General features: G+C 39.0%; 1 protein-coding gene across 1 annotated transcript in view; it reads left to right on the forward strand.

Annotated features, from left to right (window-relative positions):
* DNAH6 (dynein axonemal heavy chain 6) overlaps window positions 1–26,665 on the forward strand; it is a 381,781-nt gene that overhangs the window by 214,254 nt on the left and 140,862 nt on the right. Inside the window, exons 36-42 of the mRNA XM_053587707.1 lie at window positions 126–308; window positions 870–1,013; window positions 15,022–15,243; window positions 16,072–16,219; window positions 18,216–18,373; window positions 20,376–20,507; window positions 24,993–25,164. Of these exons, the coding sequence (XP_053443682.1) occupies window positions 126–308; window positions 870–1,013; window positions 15,022–15,243; window positions 16,072–16,219; window positions 18,216–18,373; window positions 20,376–20,507; window positions 24,993–25,164 (1,159 nt within the window). The remainder of the gene's footprint in view (window positions 1–125; window positions 309–869; window positions 1,014–15,021; window positions 15,244–16,071; window positions 16,220–18,215; window positions 18,374–20,375; window positions 20,508–24,992; window positions 25,165–26,665) is intronic.

The raw sequence follows: 26,665 nt of genomic DNA on the forward strand, positions 1-26,665 counted from the left end.
TTTAATATTTTGTAATGTTTATACTCTTTGGTATACATTGAAATATACAGATTTTAACCGATGTGTTTCTAAAATTAATCATATTTCATCTGATCTTGCTTAAATATCATTTGTTTCATTTTCAGCTGAATGAGGAAACCCAAGAATATATATTGAATCTTTTCCAACGTTACGTTGATGATGGTTTAAATTTTATCCATAAAAAGTGTGGCGAGGCAATTCCACAAGTGGACATCAGCAAAATTACTACACTTTGTTGCTTACTGGAGTCCTTGATACTTGGGAAAGATGGAGTTAACTTGACAATGGTATAAAGAGTTTTCATATTGCTATGAAGATTAAAAAATGAAATTACTGTATGGATTCTTTGAGAATAAGTAACCCCAAATTTTCTAAAATGTGATCTTTTACATTAGAGTTAATTTTTTAATTTTTCATGGGACTAGTGACTATAATTAGATTCGATTCCTAGAATCTCAAAGTTAGAATGTTGGCGAGCTTATAGTTTATTCCTTTATTCAATTTTTAATTTCCTTACAGTCTACAGCATAGTCCCAATACAGCATAGTCTCAATCTGCTTAATTACCTTCATGCAGACATAAACAAAGTTTTAATAATCAGTTGAAAGACAAACTTTGGCTTTTTTCCCTCCAAATGCCTTGCCGCTGATTTTCTCATCAGCATTCATTATACATTACAATAAAAAAAAACCACTCTGTGAAACATTGAATGAAGTATAAGAAACATATGTTGAGCCTGTTTAACAATGTATGAGTCTAAATGAAAGAAAAATGTCTTTAAATTTTGCAATTTAGGATTCTTAAATTTACATGTAAAATATTAAAACTGGTATTCCTTATTCTTTCAGGACCAAGCAAAACTGAACACTGTACTATGTCAGACTTTTTTATTCTGTTATTTATGGTCTTTGGGTGGAAACTTAACTGAAAACTACTGGGATTCTTTTGATACATTTATGAGAACACAATTTGATGATAATCCTGATGCCAGGGTAAGAACCAAATAATTTGGGGGGGAAAGTATCTGTAGTAGAGAAATCCTACAGAGAGTACCTTTACTACATGGTCAATTTAACCTTGTTAATATCAAGACAAACCTGTGCCTGCCTCATCATACAGGGCACTGTGAAGGTTAGAACCTTACTTCTGTGGCAGTCCTTTCAGAAATGCAGAACCTGGATATAATCATAATAATATACCTGGAAAATCCAAACTGACAAGTATTTTATAAAATAAACTGGACTATATTCTTCAGATATGTATATGTCATGAGAAACGAAGAAAGCTGAGGAACTTCTCTGGATAAAAACAGTCTGAGATAGATAATTAGATGTGATACATGATCCTATATTAGACCCAAGACTCAGAAAATATAGCTATAAGTGACATCATGGAAAAATTAGCAATATTTGACTATAGAATGTAAATTACATAATATCAGTGCTCAATTTCCTGATTTTGATTGTTTTTCTTTTATTATATAAGAAAATAGTCTTGTTTGTAGAAAATACACACAAAACTACTAAGGGTAAAGTGAAATCTTATGTAAAACTAACTGACTCTTATAGAATGAAGTAAAAGTGATTATTAATAATAAAGCAAATAGGGACAAGGCATGATGGCCTACACCTGTAATGTCAGAACTTTGGGGGTCCAACATGGCAGCATTGCTGAAACCAGGAGTTTGAGACCAGCCTGGGCAACATAACAAGACCCTGTCTCTACCAAAAATATTTTTAAAAATTAGCTGGACATGGTGGTATACACCTGTAGTCCTACCTACTCAGGAGGCTGAGGCAAGTAGATCACCTGAGCCCAGGAGTTTGAAGTTACTTTGAGCTATATGATTGTGCCACTGCACTCCAGCTCAGCAACGGAGCAAAACGCTAATCTCTAAAAATAAAAATAAAGCAAGGAGGACAAAATGTGAGCAGTTAACTTAGATAAAAGATATATGAGAATTCTTAGTACTAGTCTTTTAAGCTTTATGTAATTTTTAAAATATATGCCAAAATTAAGTCACCAAAGCAGAAGAGCTCCCTAAAATTCTGAGACCAATAGATTAGGATCCTCCAGGAAAGATGAAACCCTGCTAGATCCTAGAAACTTGAGAACAACTAGGAGTCTGAGACAGACAAACACACCTGACTAGGTCAAGGAAAGTGATCTGGGACCATCAAAGGGCAGCAGGAGATGGCCAAAAGCAAGCATTCAGCATTCAATTCAACAAATATTTATTGAAAGCTTATTACATGGTAGGCACCAATCTGGACACCAGAACTAAAGTAAGAAACCAAAGTCCCTAACTTCATAAGTTTACATTGTAGGAAGGGAAGTCAGGAATAGAAAAATAAATATGTCACATATCAGGTGTTTATTAGTGCTATGGGGATAAATAATGCAGAGTAAAAATGACAGGGAATGCCCAGAGGCAGTGAAGAACTATTTTATTATGGTAATCAGGAAAGCTTTGCATATAAGGTTATATTTTTACAGAGTCTTAAAGAAGGTCAAAGAGCTAGTGACTGTTTCGGGGCAAAGCTTTCCAAGCAGAAGGAAAAGAAAGTACAAAAGCTGTTACTCAATAAGGTACTTGGCAATTTTGAGAAACAGCAAGAAGATTAGTAATGTCAGAATAGAATGATCAAGTGGGAATGTGGTAAGAGATAGAGGGATCAAGGAACAGAATATGCAGGGCCTTATATGCTATTCCCTTGTAAAGACTTTTGTCCCTATGTAAAAACTAGGGACTAGTTTTAGCATATAAGTCCTGCAAAACTAGGACTTTGTCCCTGTGTAAAAACTAGGTAGCTGGAAGGAGTCTAGATGCAAAGTTGGCTTCTTCTTTCTGTCTGCAATCCTTATGAATGAGCTATTGAATGTGTGTTCTTGGTCTCAGTTAATGGCCAAATACCGCTGCAAAACTACTCAGAACTTAGGAAGCATTATAGAGTCTTCCTTCTCTATAGTCAATGGAACCATAAGTTCAATAAATTTTATGTCATGTATTTTTTTAAATATATCCTCTTCTGTTCATTTTCACTGCCTCTGGATAACTCAGGTTCTTATCAATTTCCTTTTTGTGATAGTAACATAGCCTATGTATTATTCCCTTGCCTTTGGTTCCATCCTACCTAACTCACCTCTCTGCTAGTGTTTCCAAAATTGACAGGTCACAAAATCAATGAAAGGGTCACAACCCAGCCACTTCCACAGCTTTTACTCAACACTATGTTAGATATCTTAGCCAGTACAATAAGGCAAGAAAAAGAAATAAAACATGAACTTTTAAGAGGAAGAAGTAAAACTATCAATTTTGTAGGAAACATGATTTGATATGTAGAAAAATCTTAAAAAATTATAGAATTAATAAAATTGTAAGGCCATTGGATACAAGGTCTACAAAAGTTAACAAATGAAATTTTAAAACAATACTATTTACAATTGCAACAAAATATCAACTACTCAGGAATAAATCTAACAAAAGATATAAAAGACCTCTGCACTAAAAACTATAAAACATTTTTGAGAGAAATTTTGAAAAGATCTAAATAAATGAAGAGTGTGCATGGGTTAGAATACTCAGTATTATTAAGATGTCAGTTCTCCCCAAAATATTCTGAATATTCAAGGTAATTCTAATCCCAAACGCCAACAGATTTTTTATGAAAACTGACAATACTATTCAAAAATTTATATAAAAGGAGAGGAGCAGAGCAAGAAGTAAGAGTAGAAACATCTCACTACTAGACACTCTTGGCAAGTCAGGGGAAAGAAAACTCCAGCCATCTCTGACTGGGGGAACCTATCTGGAGACATCACTCCAGGGACACAATGAAGCAATGGTAGATCACAGGAGCCAGAGAGGAAGTCCGGAGCTGAAGAAAACAAGCACAAAAGGCAGATAAGTGTGAACAGCTGGCCCACCTGCAGAGGGCTGGGGACTGGAAAGAGCTGTCCTGCAGTTTTTTTATTTAGAGCTAAACTGATCACTGGAGCTGCCTTGGAAGGCTTAAATGAGTGGTTGCACTTGAACAGTGTCCAGCAACTGGGTTTGAATACCAGGTGGGATGGATCTCTCATCAGCTTGGCTGCTAGCTGGGCCACCATTGGGAAGGCTGTGTGGAAAAAATGGTCCATGAGGTTCTAGTACAGGGCCCACTCCGAGGCACCTACTGAACTCAAACATCCACTGTTGCAGTGAGCAGAGCAGCTCCCGCACCCCCAGAGATTGTTGTCAAGGGACACCATGAGACATACCTCCTAAGGAATCTGCTGAGAGCTTTAAGACCCCAGCTCTGAGAGTATTGAATGCTGATGAAACAACAAGGCCCTGTTTGAGGGCAGCTAAGTCAGGAAGACAGTAGCAAATCTCCTTAGCAACTTGAGAGTGGTTTTCAGCATTCATTGTTCACAACAAAACCAAGTGTGTTCTCGGTCTCCTAACACCACAGCACTACCTGGTGTCCAGGAAATATGTTGCAATATATATTTATACATAAATATATACCATGCCATACATATATATAGGGTTTTTCCCCTCTTCTTCACTTGTTTGTTGTTGTGGTGGTTATTGTTTGGAGGGATTTTATCTTTCTTTTTTTGTTTAGTTGGTTTTATTTTTATTTTTTCCTTTTTACTTTCTTCAATAGCAAAGGCTTCCTCATTTTTCTTACAGTTTTTCATCTCCAATTGCTCTCTTTTTTATTTCTCTCATTTTTTCTCCCTTTTGGTAGAGACTCTTCTACTTTTATCATCTTTCCCACATAAATTTATTATACATTGGATAAGATATCCCTTTTTATTCTTTAACTTATATAATTGTGTTTTTAATTTTCTTTATTCTTATCTTTTTTTACTTTGAGTTCTGGGGGTCATGGCAGTGGTCTGGCTGAGGTGTCATGGCAGGGGTCCAACTCAAGGAGTTCACAAGCTCATGGTCCAGGATATCCTTGTAGCTTTGGCCTTTGGAAAGATAGTATGGGCAGGTCCCCTCTGTGACATACTGCTGAACTTTCCTTGTTTTTTCTTTTCTTTCTCTTTCTGTTTGGCAGAGGTGGGGTCTTGCTTTTGCACAGGCTGGTAAGGAGCTCCTGGCATCAAGGGACCTGCCCAGTCCCCCACCCAAAGTCCCGGAGTTGTAGGTGTAGCTATAGCACCTTGCAGAACAACACAATCTCTCCTGTCACTCTCTTTCTTTCTGTCCTTCTTCTCTCCTTTTCTCCAATTCTTTTCCTTGTCCACTTTTTTGTGTTTTTATTTTTGTCTTTCTTTTTCTCTTTTTTCTCCCTACTTTCTCTTTACCTTTCTCTTCTTTTTGGCTGTTATGTCAAGAAGCTACTTCAACACCTAAGCTCTGAGACCAGGTAATTCAAAGCTCAAGAGACATTAAGAAGGAAAAAGTAGGGGAAGGGCGTGAACAAGAAGAAAACACACATAAGGAGGAACCAACAAGAAAAATTCTGGTAACATGGGAAGCCAAAACAGAGCAACCCCCTAAGAGACCATGAGGCAGCTACTGCAGAGGACTCCCCTTATAAAAGAATGATGGAAATGACATAAAGGGAATTTAAAATATGGATGGTAAAGATAATAAAGGGAATGGATGAGGAAGCAGAAAAACAGAACCAAGAAATGGATGAAAGAGATGAAGAATATAGAGAACATGGCAGATCTTAAGGAAATGAAGGAGTCAGTCAAGGAATGTAAAGATGTAGTAGAAAATATAAATACAGATTAGTCCATGAAGAAGAAAGAATCTCAGACCTAGAGGGAAAAAGTTCATGAGTTAAGCCAAGCAGTTAAAGAGGCAGAAAACAAGAGACAGAAAGCAGAACATTCACTCACAAAATTATGGGACTTCATGAAGCATTCAAACATATGAGTTATAGGGATCCCTGAAGGGGAAGAAGAACATCCCAAAGGAATGAAAGTGTTATTGGAGGATATCATAAATGAAAATTTCCCAAGTTTTATTAAACATTCTGAAACATTCCTTTTAGCACATTCCTTTTATTTTGGCACAAACAGAGCATCTCCAAGATACATTGTCATATATCTGTCCAAAGTCAAGACAAAAGAGAAAATTCTGCAAGCAGCTAGGAGTAAGTGCCAACTGACCTACAGGGCCAGATACGTCAGAGTGATGGCAGACTTTTCAGCTGCAACTTTCCAAGCCAGAAGTTCATCCCCCTTTAGCATTCTTAAATAAAACAATTTTCAGCCCAGAATTCTATGTCCTGATAAACTAAGCGCTAAAACCAATGGAGACTTCATATATTTTACTGATATGGAAACATTGAGGAAATTTGCCACAAGAGCAGGTCTGAGGAAATACTTAGTCCTATTCTCAACACTGACCACCACAATGGTCCACCAGCAAACTATGCACCCAAAAACTAAAGGACAAAACTTAGCTTCCATAATGGTGAAAAGGATAAAACTAAGCAACAATATTTCACAAAATAAGATGAATTCTCTGAATAAATGTTAATGGCTTGAATTCCCTACTAAAGAGTCATAGGCTGGCCAAATGGGTAAAAAAGCACAAAACATCATGTGCTGTCTCCAAGAAACACACCTAGCCTTGAAGGACAAAAGAAGACTCAGGGTAAAGCAATGGAAAATAGTATTTCAGGCAAATGAAAATCAGAATAAAGGAGGGGTCACAATCATATTTTCAGATAGAAGTAAATTTAAAACAACTAAAATTAAGAAAAACAAAGATGGTCACTTCATACTAATCAAGGGAACAATACAACAAGAGGGCACTTCAATTTTAAATATTTATGGACCCAACTTAAATGCTCCCAGGTTCATGAAATAGACCCTGATTGGTCTGCAATATAGTATAATACTATAATAGCCAGGGATTTTAACACCCCTCTGACAAAACTGGACTAATCTTCTAAACAGAAACTAAACAAAGATACAAGGAATTTAATATGACCCTAGAACCAATGGGCTTAATAAACATCCCAAAGCTAAGGAATATACATTATTCTCATCAGCCCATGCAATATACTCCAAAATAGATTTTATTCTAAGATAACAAATCAGACTTCAAGTAAATTAAAAGAAATGAAATTATACCTTGTATCTTCTCAGACCACAAGGCAATAAAGGTGGAACTCAACTCCAGTAAAAACTTTCATCACACAAAGGCTTGGAAATTAAACAACCTTATGCTGAATGACAGTTGGGTCAAGGAAGAGATAAAGGATGGAGTTGTTAAAATCCTCAAACATTAATGTACACAGCTATGATTTAATAAAAATTAAAAAAAAGAAAATAAATAAATAAATGAAATAAAACCATCCCTGTGGGGGGGGGAGGGGGAATCCTCAAACATAACAATGATGAAGCTACAAGTTACCAAAACCTGTGGAATACTGCAAAAGAAGCCTTAGAGGAAAAATTATCACATTAGATGTCTACATCAAAAAAACTGAGAGAGACCACATCAACAACTAATGAAGCATTTTAAGGAAATGGAAAAGGAAGAATAATCCAAAACCTAGCAGAAGAAAAGAAATAACCAAAATTAAATCAGAAATAAATGAAATTGAAAACAAAAGAATCATCAAGACAATTAATGAAACAAAAAGTTGGTTCTTTGAAAACATAAACAAAATAGATCAATCTTTGGCCAGATAATTAGAAACAGAAAAGTAAAATATTTAATAACCTCAATCATAAATGAAATGGGGGGAATAATAACAGATATCACAGAGATACAAGAGATTATCTTTGACTACTATAAGAAACTTTGTGCCCAGAACTTTGATAATGTGGACAAAATGGACCAATACCTGAAATCACACCCTCTCCATAGACTTAATTAACCAAGAAGAAATAGATCACTTGAACAGACCAATATCAAGCACTGAGATTGAAGAAACAATAAAAAAAATCTTCCAACAAAAAACATGCCTTGGACCAAATAACTTCACACCAGAATTATATCAAACCTTCAAAGAAGAGCTTATTCCCATACTGGAGAAATTATTCCAAAACATTGAGAAGGAAAGAATCTTTCCCAACATGTTACATGAAGCAAACATCACCCTGATACCAAAACCAGGAAAGAACACAACTAAAAATGGGGACTACAGATCAATTTCACTAATGAATATTGATGCAAAAATACTCAACAAAATCTTAGCCAATAGACTACATTAAAAATATTATACATCACAAGCAGCCTTCATCCCAGGGATGCAAGGCTGGTTTAACATACACAAATCCATAAACGTAATTCACTGTATCAATAGAAGCAAAAATAAGACCCTATGATTCTCTCAATAGATGTAGAAAATGATTTGATAAAATTCAGCATCCTTGTCTAACAAGAACACTTAAGAATATAGGCATAGGTGGAACATTTCTTAAATTGACTGAAGCCATCTACAAAACCACAGTTAATATCATACTGAATGGAGTAAAACTGAAAGCTTTTCTGCTCAGAATAGGAACCAGACAAGGCTGTCCTCTATCACCACTACTATTCAACATACTTCTGAAACTTCTAGCCAAAGAAAACAGGCAAGAGAAGAATATAAAGGACATCCAAATGTGGGCAGAGGAGGCCAATCTCTCACTCTTTGCTGAAGATATGATCTTATACTTAGAGAACCCCAAAGACTCAACAAGACTCCTGGAAGTCCTCGAGAAATACAGTAATGTCTCAAGTTATAAAATCAATGTACATAAATCAGAAGCCTTTTTTTTTTTATTGTTGGGGATTCATTGAGGGTACAATAAACCAGATTACACTGATTGCATTTTTTAGGCAAAGTTCCTCTTGCATTTGTGTCTTGCCCGCAAAAGGTGTAGCACACATCAAGGCCCCACCCCCTCCCTCCTTACCTCTCTCTTCTCTTCCTTTCTCCACCCCTTGCTCCTTCTTTCTCTCTCTGCTCTCCCCTTCCCCCACCCTCACCGTGACCTAAATTGTCCTTAATTGTCCTCAGATCAAAATTAAGTACATAGGATTCATGCTTCTCCATTCTTGTGATGCTTTACTAAGAATAATGTCTTCCACTTCCATACAAGTTAATACAAAGGATATAAAGTCTCCATTTTTTTTTAATGGTTGAATAGTATTCCAAGGTGTACATATACCATAGCTTGTTAATTCATTCCTGGGTTGGTGGGCATTTAGGCTGTTTCCACATTTTTGGTGATTGTAAATTAAGCTGCAATGAACAGTCAAGTGCAAATGTCTTTATGATAAAAGGATTTTTTTTCCTTCTGGGCAGATGCCCAGTAATGGGATTACAGAATTAAATGGGAGGTCTAGGTTGAGTGCTTTGAGGTTTCTCTATACTTCCTTCCAAAAAGGTTGTACTAGCTTGCAGTCCCACCAGCAGTGTAAAAGTATTCCCTTCTCTCCACATCCATGCCAGCATCTGCAGTTTTGAGATTTTGTGATGTGAGCCATTCTCACTGGGGTTAGATGGTATCCCAAGGTGGTTCTTTTTTTTTTTTTATTGTTGGGGATTCATTGAGGGTACAATAAGCCAGGTTACACTGATGACTTTTTTTTTTTTTTGGCCGGGGCTGGGTTTGAACCCGCCACCTCCGGCATATGGGACCAGCACCCTACCCGCTGAGCCATAGGCGCCGCCCTCAAGGTGGTTTTGATGTGCATTTCTCTAATAGATGGGGATGATGAACATGTTTTCATATGTTTGTTAGCCATTCGTATATCTTCTTTAGAGAAGGTTCTATTCATGTCTCTTGCCGATTGATATATGGGATAGTTGGCTTTTTTCATGTGGATTAATTTGAGTTCTCTATAGATCCTAGTTATCAAGCTTTTGTCTGATTCAAAATATGCAAATATCCTTTCCCATTTTGTAGGTTGTCATTTGCTTTGGTTATTGTCTCCTTAGCTGTACAGAAGCTTTTCAGTTTCATGAAGTCCCATTTGTTTATTTTTGTTGTTGTTGCAATTGCCTTGGTAGTCTTCTTCATGAAGTCTTTCCCCAGGCCAATATCTTCCAGTGCTTTTCCTATGCTTTCTTTGAGGATTTTTATTGTTTTATGCCTTGAATTTAAGTCCTTTATCCAGCTTGAATCAATTTTTCTGAGTGGAGAAAGGTGAGGGTCCAGTTTCAGTCTTTTATATGTGGATATCCAGTTCTCCCAGCACCATTTATTGAATAGGGAGTCTTTCCCCCAAGGTATGTTCTTGTTTGGTTTATCAAAGATTAGGTGGTTGTAAGATGTTAGTTTCATTTCCTGGTTTTCTATTCTATTCCAAGTATCTATGTCTCTATTTTGTGCCAGTACCATGCTGTCTCGACCACTATAGCTTTGTAGTACAGACTAAAATCTGGTATGCTGATGCCCCCAGCTTTATTTTTATTACTAAGAACTGCCTTAGCTATACGGGATTTTTTCTGGTTCCATACAAAATGCAGAATCATTTTTTCCAAATCTTGAAAGTATGATGTTGGTATTTTAATAGGAATGGCATTAAATATGTAGATTGCTTTGGGAAGTATAGACTTTTTTTTTTTTTTTTTTTTGGCCGGGGCTGGGTTTGAGCCCGCCACCTCCGGCATATGGGACCGGCGCCCTACCCGCTGAGCCACAGGAGCCGCCCAGGGAAGTATAGACATTTTAACAATGTTGATTCTTCCCAACCATGAGCATGGTATGTTCTTCCATTTGTTAAAGTCCTCTGCTATTTCTTTTCTGAGGATTTCTTTTTTTTTTTTGGCCAGGGCTGGGTTTGAACCCACCACCTCCGGCATGTGGGACCGGCGCCCTACTCCTTGAGCCACAGGCGCCACCCTTTTCTGAGGATTTCATAATTTTCTTTATAGAGATCCTTCACCTCCTTTGTTAGGTATATTCCTAGGTATTTCTTTTTCTTCGAAACTATAGTGAAGGGAGTTGTGTCCTTAATTAGCTTCTCATCTTAACTGTTATTGGTGTATACAAAGGCTACTGACTTGTGGACATTGATTTTATATCCTGAGACATTACTGTATTTTTTGATGACTTCCAGGAGTCTTGTTGAGTCTTTGGGATTCTCTAAGTATAAGATCATGTCGTCAGCAAAGAGGGAGAGTTTGACCTCCTCTGCTCCCATTTGGATTTCCGTTATTTCCCTGTCTTGCCTAATTGTATTGGCTAGAACTTCCAGCACTATGTTGAATAGTAAAGGTGACAGAGGACAGCCTTGTCTGGTTCTAGTTCTAAGAGGAAAAGCTTTCAGTTTTACTCCATTCAGTAAAATATTAGCTGTGAGTTTGTCATAGATAGCTTCCTTTATATATACCAATAATAGCCAAGTGGAGAAACTAATCAAAGACCCAATTCCTTTCACAGTAGCTTCAAAGAACAGAATATACCAAACAAAAGAGATGAAGGACCTTGACAAAGAGAATTGTGAAACTGTAAGAAAACAAATAGCAGAAGACATTAACAAATGGAAGAACATACCATGCTCATGGCTGGGAAGAATCAACATTGTTAAAATGTCTTTTCTATCCAAAGCAATCTACAGATTCAATACAATTCCCATTAAAATACTAACATGATACTTTGAAGAACTGGAAAAAATTCATTTCATATGGAACCAGAAAAAACCTTGTATAGCCAACACAATTTTTACTGAAAAAACAAAGCTGGAGGCATCACTCTTCCAGACTATAGGCTATATTACAAGTCCACAGTGATCAAAACAGCATGGTATTGACACAAAAATAGAGACATAGACTTTTGGAACCAAATAAAAAACCAAGAGATGAAACTAGTCTCTAGTTGCCATCTGATCTTTGATAAACCAAACAAAAGCATACAATGGGGGAAAGAATCCCTATTCAACAAATGGTACTGGGAGAACTGGACAACCACAGATAAAAGACTGAAATTGAACCCACACCTTTTACCACTTACAAAAATTGATAGAAGATGGATAAAGTATTTAAATCTAAGACATGAAATGATAAAAATTCTAAAAGAAAATGTGGGGAAAACTCTTGATGATATTGGACTGGGGAATGATTTTATGAACAAGAACAAAAACAAATTGGACTTAATTAAACTGAAAACTTCTGCACAGCTAAGGACACAACAATAAAAGCAAATAGATAACCTTCAGAATGGGAAAAGATATTTGCATAGTATGAAATCTGACAGAGGGTTGATAACTTGGTTCTATAGAGAACTCTAATCAACAAAAAAGGGCAAACAATCCTATCTATCACTGAGCAAGAGACATGAACAGAAACTTCTCTGAGAATGGTAGATGAATGGCTAACAAACATTTGAAAAAAAGCTCATCCTCCCTAGTCATAAGAGAAATGCAAATCAAAACCACACTGAGATATCACCTTATCCTAGTAAGATTAGCCCACATCACAAAGTTCCAAAGTTTCAGATGCTGTCATCGATGCAGAGAAAGGAGAACACTTTTACACTGTTGGTGGGACTGCAAACTAATACAGCCTCTTTGGAAAGAAGTACAGAGAATCCTCAAAGAACTCAAATTAGATCTTCCAGTTGACACTACAATCCCACTATTAGGTATCTACCCAGAAAAAAAAAATCATTTTATCATAAGGACATTTGCACTAGAGTGTTTATCACAGCTCCATTTACAATCACCAAGATGTGAAAACAACCTAAATGCCCATCAACTCAGAAATGGATTAACAAGCTGTGTTATATGTACACCATGGAATATTATTCAGCCATAAAAAGATGGTAACTTTACATCTTTTATATTAACCTGGATCAAGTTGAAACACATTCTTCTCAGTAAAGTATCACAAGAATGGAGAAGCAAGAATCCAGTGTACTCAATACTAATATGGAGCCAGTAGATGATCTAATTCACACCCACATAGGGGAAAAATTCATTTCAATTCAAGCTGGGGGGAGGGGAACAACGTAGGGAGGGGGGTATGTGAGTGCTCCAACTTAATGGGCACAATGTAGGAGTGTATGGCACACCTCCTGGATGCAGAACACAGCTACAAGTGGGACTCTACTTATCAAATTCAAATATTGTGGCCTGGTTGTTTGTACCCTCACATTAACCTGAAATAATATATATGTATATATATACATATATATATATATGGAAATGTAAAATGCCTATAATAATCAAGATTATCTTTAAGAATGAAAACAAATTTGAAGAATTTAAACTATATAACTGTAAGAATTCAAGATAAGAAGGCCACAATAATTAAGAGAGGATGAAACTGGAAAACAAAGGACAAATAGAACAGACAAATATACCAGTGATTACCTAAAAGAAAGATGCAAATATGGCTGGTATTGATGAGGAAGTGGAAATGAAGCCTTCTGAGGTGCTGGATATGTTCTATATCCTGATCCAGGAGTAGTTGTATTAAGATTTACATATATAAAAACTCTTTGAACTGTACTCTTAAAATCTGATAAAAAATGTTATGTTATACCTTAAGAGTTTTTAAAAACAGAATGGAATAAAAAACAATGAATTGCATATAGTAGTGGTAAATGATTTGTTTGTTTGTCTGTTTAGGTTGTTTTTTGTTTTTGTTTTTGTTTTTTTGCAGTTTTTGACTGGGGCGGGTTTGAACCCACCACCGCTGGTGTATGGGGCTGGCACCCTACTTCTTTGAGCCACTGGCACCGTCCAGTTTGGTTGTTTTTTTGAGACAGAGTCTTACTATGTTGCCCTCATTAGAGTGCTGTGGCATCACAGCTCAAAGTAACCTCCAAATCCTGGGCTTAAGCGATTCTCTTGCCTCAGCCTCCCAAGTAGTTGGGACTACAGGTGCCCGTCACAATGCCCAGCTATTTTTGGTTTTTATAGTTGTCATTTCTGTTTAGCAGGCCCAGACTGGGTTTGAACCCACCAGCCCCATTGTATGTGGCCAGCACCCTAACCACTGAGTATGGGCACCGAGCCGGTAAATGTTATATGTACATGTTTGTAGATATATATACATATGTATGTGCTGGGTCACCGCATAAGATGAATTTCTTACTTAGAATCACTATCAAATTAGTTTGAAACACCACTGCAATGTACAGCTGCCAGAATGAGCATTCTGAAATGCAATCTAATCATGTCACTCACCTGCTTAGAATCCCTTGCTGAACCCTTAACTTCAAGCTCTTTAATCAGTGAAACTTTTCATAACCTGGCCCTTGTCTGTATTCCCAGCCTCATGTCTCATCACATGCAGTGCTCACATGGTTCCCAGCATGCCCAGCCCTTTCCACAGCTTCAGCTTTTCAATCCTGTCTTTTTGGCCTAAACTTTGGTCCCTTACTCCCCATTCCTATCCCACCCCTTTTTTGCCCATCTAACTCCTGCTTGTTCTTCAAGTCTGAGAACAAGCTCTGGAAGCCTGGAATCTCCAGCCAACCACTAAAACTCCCCTACAAGTAGAAATGAGACATCCTTCCCATGTTACTGTAATAAATTCCTTTAGAGCTCTTATTTCCCCATAGGAATTAACTGAAGTGCTTATGTCCCCCATGTTGGTTGCCGGGTTGTTAAAGACAAAGGCTGGTTCTCATTCAGCACTTGTCCCAGCACCAAGTACAGTATTTGGCATGTCGTGAGTCTTTGCTTGTTGTATTGAATTTAAAATGCTTTATACTTCTCATATGAGGTTTTAACATAATATATTATATGTTCTTCATGAAGTGTATTGCATGATTGTGTTTAAAGAATTAGTCTCAAATATCTAGACAACTACTTCTCTGCAGAAAAAAAAAAAGAAATACATCAGGAGGCTGAGGCAAGAGAATCGCTTAAGCCCAGGAGCTGGAGGTTGCTGTGAGCTGTGTGAGGCCACGGCACTCTACCGAGGGCCATAAAGTGAGACTCTGTCTCTACAAAAAAAAAAAAAAAAAGAAATACAAATCCATTCATGTTCTATAACTGCCTTTGTTTCTACATAAATATATCTATCTATTGCTGTCCATCAATCTTGACTGTATTTCCTATTGAAAGCGGTGTTTAATTTTATACTTTAGCTTCCCAGTTCTGGTGACCTATGGAGCATTCATATGGACTTTGACACAAAACGGCTGGATCCCTGGGAACGAATCATACCTACCTTCAAGTACAGTCGAGATGTTCCATTTTTTGAAATGCTTGTCCCCACAACTGACACAGTGCGCTATGGGTATCTAATGGAGAAACTACTGGCAGTCAAACATTCGGTGTTGTTTACGGGAATAACTGGAGTTGGCAAGGTAGCAAACCTACATCAAACATGAAGTTCTGTCCCAAAATGAGAGCATGGTGGACATAGAATTGTCAGCACTAGAAATAGTACATTATTGCTCAGAGGAAATTTTTTTTAATTTTTAACATTTTTCTCTGGAAGAATATAACTATGCTCAATCTACATTGTCCCTGGAAATTACTCCAAAGTTTTCCAACTTCCAAATAAATCCTTAATATTGATATTATATATACCAGAGGACCCTGTGTTATATTTCTTGGTATTTCCAGGGCTGCCACTATGCTGGTTGGGTGAGAATTGGCCAGAAAGGTCTGCATCCACCCAAGATTGTTGAGAAAACTCAGCCTGTTTGCTCCTGCCTTTTTACTTGTACCTGATACAGCAAAGGTGTCATTCAAATGTTTTGGAAAAAAGTAGAATGGAGGAAGAAATACTGATTGCTTGTGCTTCTTGGTTCTGGAGGAATCCATATAACAGGGATTCACTGTCTCCCCTCTAAATTATTTCTAAAAGAGATTTGGATCTTTCTGTGACTCTTGCTAGCAGATTGGTTTACAAAGCTAACAAGATGGACTTGGGTATAAAACTAAAATAAAACTTTTTGTTGAGATAGCACTGATTGAGAATATTTCTTCTGTTCTGATAAATATAACAAAATTAAATCTCCAGTAAAAAAAAAATAGTAGATATTTCAATCTGGCATTAACCTTTTCTTTTTTTCCTGTTTTTATCCACTGTACAGTACAGGTTTTATCCACTATACTAAATTATTATTATTTAAATAGACAAAGATTTATTGAATATGAAATCAATTAACTTATTTTTTAATTTAAAGTCTGTGATTGCAAAGGGATTGCTAAGTAAAATTCAAGAATCAGCTGGTTATGTACCTGTTTATCTAAATTTTTCTGCTCAAACTTCATCCGCAAGGACCCAAGAGATCATTGAATCAAAACTGGAAAGGAAAAGAAAAAACATTCTAGGTAAGAGTTATCACTTTAATTTGTCCCACACAAAATATTCTCTGAGCTAATAAATCACAGAAACGGGGTGTATATTAAAATGACAACTAGATATTTTCTTTGCTTAATTTATTTGTAAAGGTAAATCTGTTAGTGGCATTTTTTCCTGTGCTGGACATCTAGCTATCTTACTTTTAACAAGCAAGTCATTTATTTCCATTATCACCTTCAAGTCAGAACATCTCCAGTCTCTGCCTCCCTCTACCCACACTCTTCCAAACCTTCATTGATTTGCCCTTTTCTTTTCTTTTATTGTCTTGTCTTTTTTTTTGAGACATAATCTCACTCATTCACCCTGAGATTTAGTGCCATGGTGTTGTAGCTCAGAGCAACCTCAAACGCTTGGGCTCAAGTGATCCTCTTGCCTCAACCTCCTGAGTAGCTGGGACTACAGGCTCCTGCCACAACACCCGGCTAGTTTTTAGAGATGGGATCTCGCTCTTGCTCAGGCTGGTCTCAAACCCCTGAGCTCAGGCAATACACCTGCTCAAAAAAACAAAAAACTTTTCTGTTTTTTTCTTCTGTCAGAGCTTTCAACCAGATGTTGTGATATCTCCTTTATCCTCCCTTACTGACTACTTAGATAAATATCATAACTTTCTGGACACCTCAGATATTTTGACTCTGAGCAATATAAAAGCTTCAATCCCAAACCCAATTTAAAGCTCTTCTCCTCCCTTGTTGTCAGCCAAGTTGGTAGTCCCAGGTGCTGGAGGTGGAGGGAGCTGAGGGGTGCTCTCTACCCAATCCTCACTATAGGAGGCTGTAGTATGTTGAGATAGGAGGGAAGGAAAGGCTGGAGTGTCTTATTTCTAACTGGCATTTAGATTGGCCTCTCTGTGGATGGTCCCTCCATCTCTGGCTGGTGCTGAATGACTACTATGCCATTTGCAAGCCAGGCTTTCAGGATCGGGCCCCTGTGACAGGTCTCCCAGAAGAGCTATTTGTAGGTCAGGCACCAGCCTTGCCATTAAAACGTACCCTGAATCAGGGTGTCAGCTCCCACTCATCCCAACCTCCAGTGGTCCATCTGCAGTGTCCTGGATGGGGCACCAGCCAGGGCTGGGCTTAGCTGCCATCCACACTCTCCACCATCCAGTAGGCCCTGCTATGTCAAACAGAGGTGCCGTCCACTGCTTCACTGCCTCTCCTCTCTGTTCCCTACTTCCACTTAAATAATCACAGAGCAACAGATGCTGAGTCTTTTCTTGTGGGGACCCCAGATCTCTACAAATGATTCTATCAGCTCCTTTCCCTGCCTGCTGGCCCAGTAGTTGGCTTCTAGGAGCCATAGGATGAAGTGGAGCATTATTTTCCTCTGTGACCTTGGAATCACCCCCTACAATTAATCCCAACCACAGGGATATGGCCATTTGCCCATCAGGTCTCTCTTTTCTCTGCTGTCATCCTATCTTTTTTCCTGATGAGTATGTACATTGATTTTCTTCAAGATAAATGTGGCATTGTGCAGCTCCCCTGTACTGAATTTCCCTCTCATGAGACTAACCCTATTTTCCCTGGGAGAGTGGTATGATGGCATTTATAAAATGGAAACTTTGGCACTCTTCCTCTTCCTCCTATGGGAAGAAAATAACTTTCCTCACCCATACCCAGGCCACACAGTTGGTAAAGGCAGCAGGTATGGCTGGGGTTGAGAAAGGTACAGACATTACTGGAGAAATGCCATTGTCATATGCTCTGAGAGGGTGAGGGGCCACTTGCCACAACAAGGCAGATGTCCCTGCCAGGTCCACATCTCCCTGCAGTGTCCTGAATGGGATTGAGGCAAGTCTGTTCTCCTTGGAGCAGGATTCATCAGGGCCTCTTTTCACTCGTGAGAGAAGAGCTGAGCTCAGTATTACCTCCAAGGTGTCACTGAGTCCACAACCATACCTAAGCTTTGCCGTACACTTTCTAAGGGCATGTCATTATTCTTAAATTAAATTTGTTTTCTCAGGAGCACCAGGAAACAAAAGAGTTGTGATTTTTGTTGATGATCTAAACATGCCCAGACTGGATCGCTATGGTTCTCAGCCTCCCATTGAATTACTTCGGCAGTATCAAGATTTTGGTGGATTTTATGACAGAAACAAACTCTTTTGGAAAGAAATACAGGTTACTTTAGCTTTTTAATTATTTGATGTGTTTAAATTTAAACAATAGGGAAATATGGTGCATTAGTTTGCTAGAACTACCATCACATAGTACCACAGACAAGACAGCTTAAACAACAGAAATTTATTTTCTCACAATTCTGAAGACTAGACATCCAAGATCAAGGTATTTCTTCCAGGACCTCTCTCCTTGGATTTTAATGGCCATCTTCACACTGTGCTTTTATGTGGACTTCCCATGTCTTCTTAGAAGGACACTTGTCATGTTGGATTACAGGTCACCCTAATGACCTTTTTTAAGCTTAATCACCCCTTTAAAGACCATGTCTCCAAATACAACCACATTGTGAGGCACTGGGGTCAGGGCTTCAACATATGACAAAGGGGTAGGGGCCACAATTCAGCTCATTAACACAAGTTGCAGTGTTACTTCTATGTAATTCAATTCATCTGACTATATTGGGTTCTTTGCATTCATGCACAAGTGAGATAATCTGTCTCAGAGAGCTCTCAGAGAGCTGCTCTTCAGAGGGTGGACAGACATTTATAATGCAGGGTGCTAAGTGAGGACGGACAGGAGAGAGTCCGTGTGGAGCTGGGCTGAGAGTGAAAGAAGCCTTCCCAGAGGGGATGTCAGAGCTGGATCACAAAGGCAGGACATGCCAAGTAGGCAAAGAGAGCATTTTACCTCCCAGAAGCACAAATGTAAGTGCCATCATGGTGTGAAATTGAGCACCAAAGCAGAAGGAGGTGCAGAGGCCACATCCCAAGGGGCTACAGTCTCATGATGAAGAGCCTGAGTTTACCCTGAAAAGGGATGGGTAGCTTCCAAAGGAAATGTGATGGGAAGATCCCCTTGGTGCAGGAGGCCTGGGCCAGAACGAAGGCAGAACCAGAGGCATATGCAGTAGCTGAGAGGGGAAGGGATGAGGTTGCTTATTCTCTCCATTATAACCACAGGGTTTTTGCTCTCCATTTTACTCATAAGAGCCCAGCACCATGCCTGCTACACTGTGAGTAGATCTTTACTATTTGTGGATGCTGTGTCCTACTCAAAAAATCTGTTTGTAACTGCCAAATCAATATTCATTACACTTAATCTCAGTCATTTGTAGACACAAAGAGAGTAGCAAAAGTTTTTAGACACCCAACACACAGGTTTCTAGCTGAGGCCAAATAAGGCAGCATTTTGCCTTCTCATTTCAGCTCTCAGACTGCAAACAAGTGCCCTTCTCAAGGTCTACTTCCTGCCACATTTTTCACATTTTATACTTTCCATTGGCGATTTTGTTATATCAAATGGCCCCAAGTGTAGTGTTAAAGTGCTGTCTGCTGTGCCTAAGCACAAAGAGGCTGAGATGTGCCTAACGAAAAACATATAAGTTTGATAAGCTTTTTTTTCAGGTGTAAGTTATAGTGCTGTTGGCAATGAGTTCAATATTAGTGAATTAACAATACAAAATAAGATGTTTTACTTATTTCACTTACTTTGCACATATTGGCCAGTTAATAAAAATGTCATGATCAGAGGCTTGTAGGAAACAGACCTTGTATTTCCTCTAGGAACAATGGTTCAGTATTTACTAATTCAGAGCTCCAGTCAACTTTATTGGACATTACTGCCATGAATAATGAGAATCAACTGTACTTAGTATTTGTTGAAAAAATGTTGATATTTTAACTTCAAATACAAAGTTTTTAAGGTCAAGTTTTTACATAAAGGTATATATGCAAAGTGGATGAGTTAGCTGAATGACCTTGAATAACTCACTTAACTATGGCCTTGATTTTTTTCATCTATAAAATAGGGGTAATCATAGTGATCTCTTGAGGTGATTGTGAGAATTGATTCCTTTAATGTGCACCAAAAAAAATGTAATGCAATGCTAGCAGGTAGTAGGTCATCAAAAAGTGTTGGTTTTTTTTTTTTTAATGCTGCCACTGGGATGGGCAGATCTCACTTCTTTCTCTGCCTGGTGATCCAATGGACTCTTCCCATGCAGGATGTAACAATCGTATCGGCATGTGCACCTCCAGGCGGTGGCCGCAACCCTGTGACCCCCCGCTTCATCAGACATTTCAGCATGCTGTGTCTCCCAACGCCCTCAGAGCACAGTCTGAAACAGATTTTTCAGGTATGTGTGGATTTAAATTTAAGCTAAAAGGCAAAAAAAAAAAAAAAACATATTTTTTCCAAAGCTCCCACAACCAAAGTAGTCTGTTAGGTTTCTAGGGAGCTCATCATCTCTTTCCTGGGCAGAAAGCAGGTAAACATGGATATCTGGAGAGTAACTGCCAGGCATTCGCATCACTGCCTTCTGTGTTTGTGTCTCAGGGATAGTTTTAGGAATGCAGAAACATTGTACAAACATAACTGCAGTTTTTAAAGAAGCCTGTGCAGTCAGTCCTTAACCCTTAGCACTCTGCACACAGCTGTTAGCAGGTCTCAACACTACCAACTCTTCACCTTTGTGCTCATCTCATACCTGACCACCAGGTGTGTGTGTCCAGTTGTCACCAAGCACAAAACCAGATTCCTTAGGGTGGTGAAGCTCAACACACCTAAAACAGAACTCATCACCTTGACTACCACCACTAAGAATAAAACGGCTTACATCCATGGGAAAGGAAACAAAACCTAAACAGAACTCATCACCTTGACTACCACCACATGGATGAAACAGCTTACATCCATAGGAAATGAAAGCCCATATTTCTTTTATTTGTATTCACTTCCCTAAGGGGGTGCTTCTTCATCTTTTAAATGAGGAAAATAAGGGCTCCTGCCCTGTGAGTGAGTGCTCAGCAGAATGTTCCATAAATGTGAGAGACATTATTTTGAACAGAACCATGACAGAAGAGGAATCAGCATGACTAGAGAATGCTATAACCAACCAGCAAAAAACACTTAGAGAAGATAGACTGGGAGCTGAGTCTTAGAGGAGAATGAGAATTGACAGGAGGGAAGGGATCTTGAGAGCAGGGAGTACTTGGGTGAATGCAATCACAGAGGGAGGAAATGGGAAGGCAGGCCTACAGATAGAATAAGACCTTTCAAGTGACTGGTCTAGAGAAGGTGGCTTTGTAAGTATCTACTGGTGATGTAGGGATTAAGAGAACTTCCACCTTTACCAATATCAACTCTTCTTCCGATGGACATCCAAACTTGTTTTTTCTCTCTGCCATATTTTGGAAGAATTAGAGTTGTCCTGGGCCACACATTAAATGCACAAACACCAACAAAAGCTGATTAGTTATAAAAAGGTCCGTGCATACTTTTCTTGGTATCTGACACCACATATAAGCCAAAAAGGCTTCACAAAAGCAGCATTTGGCCTGCAGACCAGCAGTATGGACACCTCTGCATGCAAGAGGGACAGAGCCAGCATGTACACAATCTTTAGTACATACAAAAAGGTTTTCTATTCACATTGAAACAGCTTACATCCATGGGAAATCATTCTTAGTAAATCTGTAGTAGTTCCTACAAATTGTTCAGCACCTGATGCCAAATGATATACAAAAACTGTCACATTTCAAAAATCTTTTGGAGAGTATTTTAGAAAACATGAAAGCATGAGAGCATCTCTCCTATAATTAAGCACCAAAGTACGGAACAAGACATGAAGCAGGTGCCAGGGACCAATACCACAGCCTTTACAAGGATTTCATAAGCCCCTCACACACTATTTTTGAGAAACTTTCTATTTATATTTTGGAGTTCAAAGTGAATGATTCCCAGCCACATTACCCAAACATACCTTACCAAATTTTTGAATTATTTTAATAAGTTAAAGCAAATTCAGTGCTATCCCCACAAAAACATTTCAAAATGTTGTCCTGGGTGGGAAGGAAAAGGTGGAGTGTGGGCTTCTGGGAAAGAAATTGTCCTCAGCCCTCAACCTCATGTGGGATTGACACATCCATGGGAATGTGTGACTCCTGGGAACATCATCCAGCAAGCACATCACAGCTAAAAATGGGCTGTGAGGAAGGTGCTTCTTCCCACTGTACCTTACAGGCTTATGTTTTAAAATTCCTAGCTGTTGGTGAAAATGGAAATGAAATGCCATGAAACTGAGGGATTCTGGGGGCTACAGACAAACTAGATTCAGGTGGGAAAGCACATTTCCTCCAGGATCAGACAAACAGGAGATATTTTAGCTGTAGAAAAAAAGGACTTCAGGAGAAAGAACCTGGGAATAACCTAGAATTGAAGGAAAGCGAAATCAATACGTTAAACCAAATTTATGACTGGGAACATATATAAATGGATTTACTTCTACTGTATAAAAGAAGCCTGAGTCCAAATAGTACATATATATGATATATATAGTATGTTTTTAATCACCCAGTGATTTTTAAACCATCAGCCGTATCGCTGTACTTTCTTTCATAGTTTGTTGCAAATTAGTTAAACAGTATGCATATGCAGGGAGGGCATCACTAATGATGGGTCGGGGTTTGCACAGATTTGGAATATGTATTCCAAATGGGTGATGGGTGACTCTTCCTTGTACCACAATTCATACACACCTGAATGTTTACTTATTGGAAATTCATGTGCCAAAGTATGTATCACTGTACACTCTAAGGGGAAGCTGAACAGCACACAACAAATTAAATTAAATTTCTAGAAAGATGTAACAGTAGTAATTGAAAACCATGATCAACTCCATAAAATATTAATAATATCCTCCTGCCACAGCATTCTTCCCCAAAACTGTGAGAATGCTGGCTCTGTCTTATGTGTATTTCATATATCTTAGTAGGAGCTTAGGAATTTTGCCAAACGTGTCATGTAAGCCAGACCATAAGTAGAATATCAAGCCATGGTCCCCAGTAAACTCTACAATTTAGATTAGAATGCCAATTCTAATTTATGAATACCAATTTAGTAGCCCCTAATTCTATTGTTAAACAAATATCTGTTGAGCACCTTGCGTATGCCAGACATTGGTGTATCGTTTTGAGCAAAACAGATGTCAAACCTGTCCTCATGGATCTTCTACCATAGAGACCAATAATAAACAGATGGATGAGATAAATAGATACATACACACAGTTACCAATCTATGTGTTAGAAACTGAATTTGTATTTGTGTGATGGAGAATAGAAAGGCTAAAACTTTTTTCATATATATAAAGTTTATACATATATACACATTTTATACATAAAAAAATAAAAGTTTTAGCTTCTCTGTTGTCCATCACACCCATAAAGCTGGACAGATACATGTTCATTAAATTTGAAGATTGGGTTTAGGATAATCCTACACAAAACATAGGCCATGTGGAGTATGTTGAAGTCATGTTGGGGGCCCAGGAAAGAGGGTACCTCAAAAAGACACATAGTCTTCATAAACCACTGAAGCTAATGTTTAACAGGAGGCCCACTGAAAACAAATACTTATGGTTTATTTCAAAAGATCTCATGACTCCCAAATCTAAAGTCAAAAAGACAATCTTGCAAGTATTGACATGCATTCTGGAGTTACTCATGGGAAAAGCCACCAGTGATGAGAATTTATCTATTTAAACAAGTAAAATGATTATTGCTCCTTCACCATAAAAATCAGAGCTCAAACACCTGGGGGTAGGGACTAGCTAATAAACATGCACCTTCAAATTATGGTAGGTTATTTATGAGGAGATCAGAGAGACTGGTAGAGAGCTTGTTTTAGATTGGGTGGTTAGGGAAGGCCTCTCTGGAGAGATGACATGTAACCTAAAAAATGAAAAGTTGAGATTCCTGCCGAGCAGAGAGCCAGGGAGCCATTTGGGGTAGGTGTTGGAACAGGGAGCAGTGTGTGCAGAGGGAGGGAGGAGCAGGTGTCCAGGCCAGTGTGTCTGGGACCCAGGTGCACAAGGAGGAGGAGTGGGGAGGTGAGGTGGCTGGGGAGGGTTGGAACTCTGGGGGAGCTATGGCCTGATTTGCATGATTAAAGTAACAGAAAAGAAACAAGAGTAGAAGTGAAGAGACCACTGAGGAGGCACAGAATAAGCCCAGAAGAAAATGAGCAGGGGGCCAGAATGGGGTGGTGTCTGGGAAACCGAGGGAAACAGACAGATCCAAGAAATGTATACAAGATTGATCAGGGGGGCAGGGGAGCAGAGAATAGGGTGTCTAAAGAGATTTCCAAATTCCTGATCTGAGCCAGGGTGCGGCTGGTTACAGAGACTGGGAAGCTGAGGCACGAGGGAGTTCCTCCTTACACTTAAATTACACTTAAAATATGAATGAAGATTAAAGCCTATGGGATTGTTGCTCATTCCTTCATAAAAATCAGAGCTCAGTTCATTTCCAGCTGAGTGTGTATCCTCCATGAAGACACCCTGGATCCTCTACAAGCATAGATATAATTATTTGAGAGTAGATTCACTAGTCAGGTATGAATTCTGCTCAGGCATCACCAACAATCACAGAGGACAGGAGCAAGCCCATTCAAGAGAACGTATTCTGAAATGAACAGAAGAGCTTTAACACCCAGTCATCTTTGTGTTGGAATATGGCTTTCTACTCATTATTAGAAAAATTATGAACTCTGGAGTAGCTGAAAGATATGTATTTACTTTAAAAAAAAAAATCTAACCCTGTCATATTATGTTTCTGATTCTAGGCCATCTTAAATGGCTTCCTGTACGATTTCCTACCAGCTGTAAAGCAGACTGCCCCGAACATTGTGGAAGCCTCAGTTGAGATATATAACAGGATGAGTGTTGATCTCCTGCCAACACCAGCCAAGTCCCATTACGTCTTTAATTTGAGGGACTTATCCAAATGTGTGCAAGGTAGTGTATGAACCCTCATCTGCACCCTCCCTTCTTTTCCATGGGCCTCCAAACCTCAGGAGCATTGTATCCCAAGTGATTTTGACTCACGTGAAATCCTATTACCTGTCCCTGTTCAAGTCATCCTCCATCCTACCATGGACTGACTATGTTAGAACCTATGACATCCCCTTTCATTTCTCACTATCAGCAGGGAGGGGAAGAGTAAAATTAATTGGAGCAGAGCTGCCTCAAACTCCAAATCTCCCCCAACATCTTGTATCTTCTGCCCCTGGGCTGAGCTGCCCCTACATCTATCATGTGCCAATACTGCCTCTGGTACTGGACCCCATTCCTTTATGCCTACATAAGGATTTGGTTCTCTTAATTTACATTTCTCTTCTGTATCTCCAATGTTTCTTTTTCTATTGGATAATTCCTAACAACTTTTTTCAAAACTGCTATAATGCCTCAAAACTTCCTATCTTTGGTTCTGGCTTGTGTCCTGTTAGAAACTGGGCCTTGCAGAGGCAGGTGAGAGAAATTTATGGGGAGGCGGAGCAAGATGGCAGCCGAGTAACAGCTTCCTTGCATCTGGGCACCGTGAGTCTGGGGAGATAGGACTCCAGGCATCTCTGGCTGGTGGGAACTGCCTATCATCACTCCTATTGAGATACAGGGAGTCAGCGAGAGACTTCTGGACCCCAAGAGGAGGACTAAAACAGTGGAAAACCGGCAAGTGGTCGCGTGTGTTCAATCCGTCTAAACCCGCCCACAACTGTAAGTTCAGTAGCAGCGAGACTGCAAACCAGAAAGGCCTTACCTGGGAACTGTTTTGATGTCCTTGGACTTGGCACTGAGTTGAACTGCCTTGGGGAAGGCCTGAGCGGGAGTGCGGAGAACTTTGGCCGTTGTCTAGGGCCCCAGTCTGAGCCGCTGAGCCAGACGGAGCTAATAGTGTTTGGCGGTGGGTCACACGGATCCATTGTCAGTGATCTGCCCCGGCAAGCTCCGCCCTCAGGGTCGCAAAGCTAGAAACGGGTGGGAGCTGGTAACCCAGCAACCAAGTAGCCTAAGGGTGGGGTCTGAGCCGCCTTGCAGCCCTAACCCTCAGGGGCAGAGTGAGACCGGTTTTGGCACACTGAGTAAGTGGATAGCCACTTCAGCAGCGATTCCAGCGAGAAAGCTGGGAAAGCTTCTGCTCAGCAAGTTTACAAGTTCAAAGTGCCTTTTAAGTAGGCTGAAGAGAGATTTAGGGTGTCTACCTGCTAGGGTTTGAGAAATCAGCAGCGTCCAGTCGTATCAGAACTGTGACTAACATCTCATACCCCAGAAGACCACGTGTTGCCCAGACAATATTCAATAACATATACAAACTGCTTTGTTTTTGGTTGTGTATTTTTTTCTTCTTTTTTTTTTTTGGTTTGGTTGTTTTTTTGTTTGTTTATTTTGACGTTGCTGATGTTCTTTTGTTTTTTTAATTTCAATCTTTTCCACACAGATCCCTTTTTCTTTCTCAATT

This window comes from Nycticebus coucang, chromosome 4 (genome assembly GCF_027406575.1).
Source record: "Nycticebus coucang isolate mNycCou1 chromosome 4, mNycCou1.pri, whole genome shotgun sequence".
NCBI classification, from domain to species: domain Eukaryota; kingdom Metazoa; phylum Chordata; class Mammalia; order Primates; family Lorisidae; genus Nycticebus; species Nycticebus coucang.